The 12,140-nt window shown below is 42.7% G+C and overlaps 1 protein-coding gene across 3 annotated transcripts; it reads right to left on the bottom strand.

Moving 5' to 3' along the window:
- Positions 1-1,542: 1,542 nt before the first annotated feature.
- On the bottom strand, positions 1,543-10,935 carry gucy1b2 (guanylate cyclase 1, soluble, beta 2). Of its 3 annotated transcripts, none has more exons than XM_017458729.2 (14): positions 10,809-10,935; positions 10,352-10,502; positions 10,178-10,272; positions 9,466-9,626; positions 8,436-8,535; positions 8,079-8,285; positions 7,654-7,757; positions 6,384-6,600; positions 5,760-6,080; positions 4,202-4,350; positions 3,784-3,930; positions 3,514-3,668; positions 2,723-2,907; positions 1,543-2,296 (listed from the first exon to the last, which is right to left on the bottom strand). In XM_017458729.2, the coding sequence occupies exons 3-14, from the start codon at positions 10,242-10,244 to the stop codon at positions 2,073-2,075; spliced, it is 2,037 nt and encodes a 678-aa protein (XP_017314218.1). In that variant the 5' UTR covers positions 10,245-10,272; positions 10,352-10,502; positions 10,809-10,935; the 3' UTR covers positions 1,543-2,072. The 3 variants fall into 3 exon arrangements, with proteins under 3 accessions (XP_017314218.1, XP_017314217.1, XP_047007459.1); XM_017458728.3 differs by having other exon boundaries at positions 10,352-10,425; positions 10,809-10,889; XM_047151503.1 differs by lacking the exon at positions 9,466-9,626.
- Positions 10,936-12,140: the final 1,205 nt, after the last annotated feature.

Below are 12,140 nucleotides of genomic sequence, written 5' to 3'. Positions count from 1 at the left end.
GCTAGAATTGTGATTTAACAGCACTGCGATGTAAAACTTTTTTTCACAGTAGCCCAAGGCAGCTTTTACAGAGATAACCTTATCTTATACTAGAATACATCGAAATCAGCATCAAAAATATGAAAGTTGAAAAATCTGAGCGTTCCTCTGTGAAGTCCCAGCTGTGTGTTTGGAGCACAGCAAGGCTAATGACTGTCCAACCTGGCTGATGTTTACCTTCTGTCATCTGTATTTGCCACATCTGATTTTCATTAGAAACACACTCTCGGGCAGGTGGATGATTTCTCCGGAGAGTGATTAGTGCCATGTGCTGGGTTGTGTTTTCACACGGCGCCGCGCGGAGGGAGAAAACAGGTGCCAATGAAGCGTGGCCGTAGGGCTCGTGTCTTCCCCAGATGGAGATCCAGTGCTCACAGAGCTGCTGTAGCCAAGCTGGGAATTCTTGAGTTCTACCTCCATCCAAATGGTTCAGAAATCCAACAATGGCACGGCAAAAGATTTTGTGCTCGTGTGAATTATAAATCAAACGAGCAACAGCTTGTACAGACACACTCGCAGAGACACAAGCTATCGATTAAAAACTCTCCAACGCCCTTCGTCATATCTCACGAATGAATAACGAATAGATGTTCACGTGTTGAAGGTCAGAGATCAAAAAATGCACACAAAACAGGCGAGAGTAAACCTCACTGATGAGAACCCACAGCACGGGAGGAAAACTGACCCTGCGAGACGCATTTGCAGAATCTTACCGCCAGTTTGGTGCAGATTACAGTCTCTTTACTGTGTGTAACGTCAAAGATTTTAAATAGAGTGCAGAACTGTCTTTACAGGACACAGTTGTGCTTTTACAGATATCCCAGCAGACACATAACGCTTTTATGTGCCTGTATTCGTTCATCAAATGACCAAACTAACTATAAAAATCGCCATTTTAGTCGAAAATACAACAACGTTATGTTAAAATGGGAATCTGCTTGGCTTTGGGCGTGTTCACTATTGGTTGTTTTGGGTTTGGGGCTGATATTTTTTATAAATTAGTATCGCCCTGCGCTGTTGAAGTAGTAAATAGTAAAGTTTTCCTGACCCTTTTGCTGTTGAACCAAGATTTTGTAGGCGTGAACGTTCTGGGTTTATTTTTTCCTCACACAAAAGCCAATTGTTTTCCTTTTCAGTGAGAGATGATCCGGTACAGAGACATTACAGAACACAATCCCCAAGAATATTTTCGTGCGTGTGATTTCCTCTTGACCGTCAGCATTGGCCAACATTTAGCACTTTGCTAGCAGACGTATTTGCCATGGTAGCAGAAAATTAGCGTGTAATGTTGGTCATTTGTCTATTTTAATAAATAAATGAACAGTGATAATGTTACATAGCTCGCTACTACTGACTTCGTTAATTTTTCTCACTATGTACCGAAGGCTTCATCTCTGTTATATAGTCATGATGATTTCACCTTCTTTGCACTTGTAATGGTATCAGGACAGGCCTAGCGAACGCACGTGTTTGATCAAAAGAGAAGAAAGACTGAAACATTGACAGTAGCTATGCAGTCATCTTATGATGCAGTCTAGTGTTCTGCAGGTTTGAACACGTTATCTGAGTGCAGAAAAATGACAGAAATTCTTTATAATTTAGGTTATGAAAAGTAACAGATGCCTGCTAACGCCACCTGGACCTATAAACAAGCTGCATTAACAGACCATTAAATAAATAAAAAATAATTGATGCAAATGTACGCAGTAGAGGTGGACCGATCTCGCGTTTTGATACAATACCAGCGTCAAAGGTCAAAGATCTCGCTGGTTCTTGGTACCAGCTCTCAGTAATCTGCAATTTCCCTGCAGGTTCTTCGTCACTCGAGGATTTCAGGCAGATATCTGCCCTGATCAGGTCCGTGCATCCGTAGAACCCAACAAAGCATAATAATCTGTACTATCAACCTTTTCAGAACTGTATTATTTGACCAATCTCATACTAGTGTGTTAAAAAAGTGAATAAAATAGTTGATGGGATTTGTGTCTGCTGTGTGACTAACGGAAACGTGTAAGGCGTGCGTGTCGTGCCATTTAAAGGAGTGTGCAGAGACGGGAGTTGATGACGGGAAGGTCTGTCTTTACGGGTTCTGAGTAATCAGGCACGTAATGAAGTACGTCATGATGAGGAGAGTCTGCAGCAGAGGAATCCATGACAGGAAGTGGTGAAGGGTCATCAGAAGAAAGATAGGGGGAGGAGCTTCCGTTTTGCTCTTTGGTAGCAGATTTCCTCTCTTCTTCCACTTCTCTTATTTGATCTGGTGAGAACGAGAATTCCAAAATGTTTTTTGGCCAAACGACCCCTGAATTTTCTGCAACCCCAAGCCTTGACCACCCTATATATATATATATATATATATATATATATATAATTCCAGATTTATAATATAAGACCACTGTAATATTTGAAGATTTTATCATAACAATAACGTACTGTATGTATGTGTATGGTCAGTGACTAAAAGGCCCGACCCTGCTTAGCTTCTGAGATCAGACCAGATCGGATGTTCTCAGAGTCGTATGGCCGTAAGCAGGAAAGATATTTACTGTGTATGTTTAGTCTTGTGGTTTTGTCTCGTAGTTGCCGAGGTCAGGCGATCACACTTTTACGCGTGGGCTGGAACAATTTTTTATTTTTATTTTTTTTAACATCTCTAACTATTCATAGAGAAAAACAAACATACCGTCTGTGGCTTGTGTCACCTCCTTATGGTCATCTCTGTACACACAAGTATCTTCCCCTTTGCCCATGATCTGCTCCTCAGACAGCTCGAGGTTCTGGAGCAGGAAGTAGGTGGTCATCAGACCTTTGCCCTTCACCTGGATTTCACCTCTTTCACGAATGTCAAACTGCTTATCCTTCAGAACACTTACACAAAACACATCCAGATTACAGGTGAGACACTGTAGGACATTAGATGGAAATCCTGTGTGTGTGTGTGTGAGAGAGAGAGAGAGAGAGAGAGAGAGCTGAATCCAAATTTCGTTCAGCTCTGGACAAAAAAAAGAAAACATTATTATTATTATTATTATTATTATTATTATTATTATTATTCTGATACTAATTATTATTATTATTATTATTATTATTATTATGATACCAATTATTATTATTATTATTATTATTATTACTAAAACTATTTTGTTTATTGAGGCATTATTTAAAAAATAATTAATTCTTAATTTATAAATGAATTATTAGTCTGTGCTTCAGGTAGTGAATCAAACAAGTCCTTGGGTGAAAGAGTGTCACTTTTTCCAGTAAGAATTTTTTTTTTTTTTTTTTTTGGGTGATTATTACAATATTTCTGGACAAAAAAAGAAAGCCATAAACTCACTAATACGTGATTCCTTTTTAACTCCTGACAAATTTGCGACCTCGTACATTTCTTATTAGTCACAGTATAGTCACACGTTCCTGTGCATTATTTTGCAGTGCTTATGTCCGACTCGTGGATTTCGGCATGTACTGTACCTGTAGGTGAAAGGACTCAGGTGGATATGGTCAGGGACTCCATGACTCTCCATTCGGGATGCGGTATTGACCGTGTCTCCGAACAAACAGTAGCGAGGCATTTTTTCACCAACGACACCAGCAAGGACAGGCCCAGTGTGTAGACCTACCCTGATCTGAAACACACACACACACACACAGAGCACATGCGGATTCGTGAAAAACACGTTGATAAACACAGCTGCGAAATCTGCCCCATGACCACAGTGGAACACAGATAAGCTCCAGCACCTGTATTGGCTGTCCTGTGATAGGGTTCTTCACCTCCCTGGCAGAAATCCTCATGCCCAAGGCGAAGTTCGCCACGCGCTCAGCGTGTGTGTCCTTGGGAATGGGCACGCCACCGACCACCATATAAGCATCGCCAATCGTCTCCACCTGCAACGGAGCACATGATATCAGCGGAAAGAAATCACTGTACATGTTTTTAAAGTGCGCTGGGGTTCATTATTATCACATTAATAAAAGCATCACTCCACATCATGATCAGGACACGTCCTTTGAGAAAAAAAGAAATGTTCTGAAAGATTTTTCTAGCTATTTCTCTGATGTGATCCTTAATGCACTCAAATTACATACAATAACGTTTGCTCCTAAACAGCAAGAGCGTGAAGGATGAGCAGCGGACATGGTGGAGTCTTCTTCTCACCTTGTAGACATCGTGGACATTAGTGAGGCGGTCGAACTTGGAGTACATGGCGTTAAGCATGTTGACGATCTGGATGGGCTCACAGGCTGCGCAGATGTTCGTGAAGGTGACCACATCACTGAAGAGAATAGTGCACACCTCAAACTCACCTGATGAGACACCACAGAGGAAGAAGAGATGCAGTAATTAATGCAATTAAATTAGCCTGAGCTGCCACGGCAGTGCATTGTTGTGTGCTAAATCTTGAAGGTTGTTTAGGTATGAAATTTCAGTGTGTTTCTTCCTGCACTGTAAACCATATGAATTTATCAGTTTGATTTGGTTTTGTTGTTAAAGTCTACATGATTCCTACAGAAAAACTGCGTCTACAATTTGTGGAACGATTTCAGAATAATGTTCCTCAACGTAAAATGGTGAAGACTACGAATATCTCATCATCTACAGCGCGTAATGTCATCAAAAGATTCCGAGAATCTGGAGAAATCAATACTGATTTTACAGATCTTTACAGATCTTCAGGCCCTCAGGAGCCACTGCATTAAAATCAGGCCTGATTCCTTAATGGAAATCACTGCATGGGCTCAGAAACACCTCCAGAACTCATCGTCTGTGAACACAGTTCTCCGTGCCGTCCACAAATGCTGGTTAAAGCTCTATCATGCAAAGAAGAAGCCATATGTGAACATGATCCAGAAACGCCGCCGTCTTGTCTGGGACAAAGCTCATTTAAAATGGGCCGAGGCGACGTGGAAAACTGTTCTGTGGTCAGATGAATCCAAATCTGAAATTCTTTTTGGAAATCATGGACGCCGCGTCCTCTAAACTAAAGAGGACTGAAGAGGAGAGGGACCGCCCGGCTTTTTATCAGCGCTCGGTTCAAAAGCCTGTGTCTCTGATGGTATGGGGTGCATTAGTGCCTATGGAATGGGGAGCTTGCACATCTGGAAAGGCACCATCAGTGCTGAAAGGTTTATACAGGTTTTAGAGCAACACCTGCTTCCATCCAGAATCCATCCCATCTTTACTTCTGAAAGACTCCGCCTCTCCAATATCCTCGTTTCATCTTACTGACCTGTTGCCAAATAACCTAATTAGTTGCAAAATGTTGCTCCAGTTGTTTCTTTTTACTAACACTTACTTTCACAGCCTTTTGTTTCCCTGTCTCAACTTTTTGAGACGTGTTGCGGCCATCAAATTCAAAATCACCATATTTTTTTCTTAAAATGCCCCATTTCCTCAGTTTAAACATTTGATGTGTTTTCTATGGTCTGTTGAGAATAACACGCGGGTTTATCAGATTTGCAAATCATTGCGTTCTGTTTTTATTTACATTTCACACGGCGTCCCAACATTTTTGGAATCGGGGTTGTAATTGCTAAAGGTATGCAGTTAGTTTTTCCCAGTTTAGCAGTAGCCAACGTCCACCTGCTGTCTGTGGCACTTCACCAATCTACTAGAGTGAAAGTGGAGAGCACTAACTGATCTGTTCTGCATACACGAGTTACTCAAGACAGTTATATATGTATATCTCACGGCTACGGGGAATGTTGTCCTTTACCTGCCTCCACCTTCTTGCCCTCTTTGAGCTGGATAGCGACATGATGTGGCAGCATGGCGTACAACAGTGTCTCGGTCTTCTTCTTCTCAATTTCCAGGTGGCGGGAGAGAATGCGCAGCTCCTCCTTCTTACGCTCGAGCTGGTTGGAGAGCTCGATCTCGGCCAGCCGCTGCTGGTTGAGCAGGATGAGGTCACGCGTGGTGTCGTGCTGAGCGATGTCGGCCAAGTGCAGGCCGCGCTCCTCCAGTTCCTGCAGACTGCGCAGCTTAGGAGAGCAGAGATATACCATACACTGCAGAGACTCCATCCATACCATCTGACCTGAAATGCACATGATCAGCAAATACATGCATTACAAAAGAGATTGATCCTGCTCTCTGATGGAACAACGCTGTGAGGTTCACTGACTTCCTTTCTCGAACACAACTCTGAAACGTAAAGAGCTGTACGGGTTTCCTCGTATCTCTCAAAAACATCCAGATAGCTGGATTTGCTGAGCTGGGTGTGAATGTACTGTAGGTGTGCGAGGTGCAGTGTGACCGACCGCTGTCTCATACAGGATGCGTCCCTGCCTTGGATAAAGTGTTTACTCAGGATGAATGAATGAATACTTGTCAATAATACCTCGTAATTTGAGCATAGACTGGTTTTGGATTCGTTGTGGAAGCATCTCCTTTTTAGTCTTCAGTACAAACTGGCTGTTGATGAACTTCTTGATGCTGTAGATGTTGAGTGTTACTTCAGGATGGACCACGCTGAAGCATTCGTCCAGACGGATCCCTGCCTGTTGCAGTCCTGGCACGAACTTCTGTATGTTCACGCCAGTCTGTTTTACAATCAGCTGCACACACACACACACACACACACACACACACACACACACACACACACACACACAGTAGCAGTAATGTCATGGCATGGTGGCTCTTCACTCTATTTGCATATGGACCTGAGGAACTGATTTGTTGTTGAGAGTTATGGAGAGGTTGTTTACAATACTTGTGTTGTGTTAGCTAAAAGTTATTTTTTCCACATTAATAAACTGTATACTGATATATTATATGTATATAATATAGTACAGTATCTCACACAAGTGGGTGCACCCCTCACATTTGTGTAAATATATGATGATATCTTTTCATGTGACAACACTGAAGAAATGACACTGTGCTACAATGTAAAGTAGTGAGTGTACAGCTTGTGTAACAGTGTACATTTGCCGTCCCCTCAAAATAACTCAACACACAGCCGTTAATGTCTAAACCGCTGGCAACAAAAGTGAGTACACCCCTAAGTGAAAATGTTGAAATTGGGCCCAATTAGCCATTTTCCCTCCCCGGTGTCATGTGACTTGTTAGTGTTACAAGGTCTCAGGTGTGAATGGGGAGCAGGTGTGTTAAATTTGGTGTCATCGCTCTCACACTCCCTCATACTGGTCACTGGAAGTTCAACATGGCACCTCATGGCAAAGAACTCTCTGAGGATCTGAAAAAAAGAATTGTTGCTCTACATAAAGATGGCCTAGGCTATAAGAAGATCGCCAAGACCCTGACACTGATCTGCAGCACGATGGCCAAGACCATACAGAGGTTTAACAGGACAGGTTCCACTCAGAACAGGCCTCGCCATGGTCCACCAAAGAAGTCGAGTGCACGTGCTCAGCGTCATATCCAGAGGTTGTGTTTGGGAAATAGACGTACGAGTGCTGCCAGCATCGCTGCAGAGGTTGCAGGGGTGGGGGGTCAGCCTGTCAGAATATTTCAGAACTATAGTCTGTGACGCTTTGTGCTTGTGTGGATCTTAGTAAGGAAATCTAAAAACAAAAAAAAATCCCACTCGTTGACATGATGCGTATTCACCAAAAAAAAAAAAGAAAGAAAAAAGAAAGGCCTACATCTTGGTCAAACACGATATGAAAGGGGAAAGCATTGCAGAAGGATCTCTCATCAATCCACAGTCTCTTCGGGTAGCTGGGGCAGAACGCGTGAAGGATGCTCTCTGGAATGGAAAGATAAAAGATCTGTATTACGTGGTGTGTTTAAACAAATGCATGCAATTATGACACCCACACACACACACACACACACACACATTCTATGTGCTTCAGAACCAGAATATAATACAATGTTTAGAATGTACAGGACTTGAAACTTTATTTTAATTTGGCACTAAAATGCATCATTTTATATTGGGAAGACAGCGCAGGTTTAGAATTTAGAGTAACGCGCTATAATACTGTCTGTCAGATGTTCACTCTTAAATTGTTGTGGAAATATTGTGCCGTGTGACACACCTGACTACTCCGACAGGTAGTCCTACCTGACTCAACCATGTCTACGACCTCTCTCTGCTCTCGACCGTCATCTTCTTTAGCTTGGGTTTCATCCTTTATCCTCTCGCTGGTTTGTGTCATGAGGAAAATGACATGCTCCCTCTTTCCCGTGCGCTCCGCCTCCTCCGGCTGCTCGAGGATGCTCATGGTCACTTTACTGCCGAAGAAATCCTTCGCCACTGCTTCAATTATGCCTGTGGTGTAGTCATGGAAACAGCCAAGAGAAAGAATAAATGTTTCTTTGGCTTTTTGGACTTGGCCACTATGGTTAATGGGAAAGTCAGACAGCAGTTATCTCAGACACTGGTGGTGATTAATTCTGATTTAGTCTGTGCGGTCTGTACCAGGAACTATGTGGTGCAGTCCTTTCCTATCTGAATAATAGTGGAGAAGAGTCCTGCCGTCATGTGTTCGCTCCACACGGAAAGAAGGAGCGTTCATCTCCTGAGGAAGAAGAATAGTCTGTAAAAGCGCTCTACGATGGAGCTTCTTAAGTTTCATGTACGCATTAGCACACAGCTGGCCATACTCATACTCTCGATCCATTCCTATAACAGTATGTTGTACTTTTTATCCGTTTATAGTTACATTTACATTTCAGAACATCTGTGAAATAAGTACGTCATCACTTCCGTTATATTCGTCGTTCTTTAAAGATCCTTTAAATTTTTTCTCTCTTGTCCCTGTGAATTAGCGGTTACTATGGAAACACTAACATTTTAGAACCTGTGTGTTAATATAAACCTGCACTATTATCAGAGCTGCTGTTCTAGAAAACGAATCAACACCTTCTGTCCAATCGGGTTCAAGAATTCACCAGCGTTGTGTTAGAATACTGTTTAAACACCTCCATGCTATGAACAAACAAACAAACAAAGAAGAAGGAGGAGGAGAAGAAGAAGAAGGAGGAGGAGAAGAAGAAGGAGGAGGAGAAGAAGGAGGAGGAGGAGAAGAAGGAGGAGGAGGAGAAGAAGGAGGAGGAGAAGGAGGAGGAGAAGAAGAAGGAGGAGGAGAAGGAGGAGGAGGAGAAGAAGGAGGAGGAGAAGGAGGAGGAGAAGAAGAAGGAGGAGGAGGAGAAGAAGAAGAAGGAGGAGAAGAAGAAGAAGGAGGAGAAGAAGAAGAAGAAGAAGGGGGAGAAGAAGAAGAAGGGACAGAAGAAGAAGAAGAAGGGGGAGAAGAAGAAGAAGAAGGAGAAGAAGAAGAAGAAGGGGGAGAAGAAGAAGAAGAAGGAGGAGAAGAAGAAGGAGGAGAAGAAGAAGGAGGAGTAGGAGAAGAAGAAGAAGGGGGAGAAGAAGAAGAAGAAGAAGGAGAAGAAGAAGAAGGAGGAGAAGAAGAAGAAGACAGGTAACAGAAGGCAATAGCACCAAATCAGACCTGATAAGATAGCGCCAGGTAACTATGGAGGGCATCAAGGTTTTCAATGAATTCAATCAAATTTCCACCGAGTGTGCGCAGCATGGCGTCATAGCCCGACATCTTACAAAAGCTGAAGAAATATTCTCCAAACAACTTCAACACCACCTCGGAAGAAACATCTAGAAGTTGAAACACAAGGGACAAAACATTTCAGTTACACTGTCTATCAGTTCCAGGAGCTCAGGAGTTTGACCTCTCCAAAGGTTCACACCTGTCCTTGTCCACACGCTTCCAGGGACAAGACTCGCGTCCCGAATGGCGTCCTGTGTGACACGCTGGTCTCAGCGGACAGCCTTCACGGGGACATTGTTAACACCGTCTCTAAAACCAGTCTCCAAGGCCAGCGCACATACAGAGACTGCCCACAAACAGCTGAAAACCTTTGGCTACCTTTATGTTTCCTGTTTTTTTAAAAAAAAATTATCTTTATCCCTGTCTGAGTTTATCAATGCTGCGTGTGACCCTGGACTCATACAGAGCATTTCTAAACAGGAACTCAGCACTCTTATGAAACACATGATGTTGGTGAGCGGAAGAAGGTGAATTTGAGTTGAGAAAAAGAAACAAAACTTTGATAAGAGCAGAAAAGCATTCACTACATCGTATTGTAAACCCCAGCCTTGCTGCAAAAAGCTAAGTAGCTTAGGTACATGATTAAAATTTCTCTCACCCAGCATTTTGCAAGCCTCCTGCACCAGACGAATAGTGATGATATCATCGTAAATTTCATACGTCATAAAGGTGTCTTGGACTTCTGCCAGTAACCTGAGGAAATATGACTTTAGCCAGAAAGAGCAGAACAAATCACTCCAAAGCGGCTTTCATAAAGTCTTTCCCCACGTACCTGAGCTGCTCCCACGTCTCTTCTCCAAACCTCTCGACCACTAACGTCCTCAAACACGTGTTAATGAAGCCGTACTGTCAGGACAGAGAACATACGGAAGGCCAAAAGAACACGATAACTCATTGTGCATGAACGCGTACCATTGTACCACCTTCGGATTGGGATGCAATACGACCATGGAATATCACACACACACACACACACACACACACACACACACACACACACACACACATTAACTATACGAGATATTAATCATTTCACAGACACACAGATCTAAAAACCCTGATATAAATAAATAACTGGTTTATCAGAACTGATCCAGTATTCATATGTTAAATAAGTGAAATATAAACTGTATGATTCATTTCAATAGTCATCGTGGTATAGTGCAGGGCAACACACTGACCAACGTATTTTCACTCCGTAATTAGAAACCCAGTGAGTGTGTTCTTACCATTCTGGAGGGTCTGATGTGAACGTAGCTGCTGCTGCTGCTGTCACTGCGCTGAAGGAGGGAGTCTGCGGATGGGTTTACTTTCAGGCCAAGTTCACTCACATGGACCCTTCATTAACAAATCAAACTCCTCCTTCCAGCTCTTACTCACACACACACACACACACACACACACACACACACACACACACACACACACACACACACTGTAGTTAATTACTGCTCTGAGGAAGAAATTGAGAGAGAGTTGTGTAATTAAACATTTATTATTATTATTATTTCAATACTTCAGTACATTGCAGTTACGCCCTTGATTCTCTCTCTCTCTCACTCTCTCTCTCTCTCTCTCTCTCTCTCTCACTCTCTCTCTCTCTCTGATATTTTTCATCTCAAGGTTCTAAGTACTTTTCATCCATAGAATTGTCACTCATTTGATGTTTTAAACCAGAACATCTTGACACCAACAATCACAAAGAGTCTGAGATCGCATTTTCCCTCCATTTTTGATGTTTCGTTTGTACATTTACTGAAGCCATTGACCTGTATCAGCATGATTTTATGCATGTTTTTATGCAATTTGATATATATATAAAATATTTAAGAGGCGCACGGTGGCTTAGCACGTTTGTCTCACACCTCCAGGGTCGGGGGTTCGATTCCCACCGTGGCCCTGTGTGTGCGGAGTGTGCATGTTCTCCCCGTGCTGCGGGGGTTTCCTCCGGGTACTCCGGTTTCCTCCCCCAGTCCAAACACATGCATGGTAGGCGGATTGGCGTGTCCAAAGTGTCCGTAGTGTATGAATGTGTGTGTGAGTGTGTATGTGATTGTGCCCTGTGATGGATTGGCACCCTGTCCAGGGTGTACCCCGCCTTGTGCCCGATGCTTCCTGGCATATATACATATATAGGCGTACCTCAATATTTACACGTGATAATAGCATACCAGTACACCATATCAAGTAAACAAAAGAGCAACAAAACGTTTGGACATCAGAGATTAAATTCTTGCCACATTAATAATATTCCTACATCCGTTTCACTTCTGTTTTCACTTGCTTTTCATTTCTGAAACCTTTACCAAGGCATATGAGTTCTGTATTCAGTCTATATGTTTGTGTGGATGTGCTTATCCAGGGCTTTACGCCATATTGTAATTTGATTATTATACTCGGTTAGATTTTCCAAAAATATTGGTTTTGTAATCTTTTTGTTTTACTTTTCCGTTTACGCTGCTTCAGGGAAAGTCCTTACAGGTCCAGCGGTCACTTGTCAGCTACCCCATGAAGGTGAAAGGTGTTGTTTTTCTACCTGCACATCAGTGTTAGTCTGCCTG

The sequence above is a fragment of the Ictalurus punctatus genome, chromosome 27 (assembly GCF_001660625.3).
Source record: "Ictalurus punctatus breed USDA103 chromosome 27, Coco_2.0, whole genome shotgun sequence".
Classification (NCBI taxonomy): domain Eukaryota; kingdom Metazoa; phylum Chordata; class Actinopteri; order Siluriformes; family Ictaluridae; genus Ictalurus; species Ictalurus punctatus.
The sequence above is the reverse complement of the archived record's forward strand: the minus strand, read 5'-3'. Positions and strand labels throughout refer to the sequence as shown.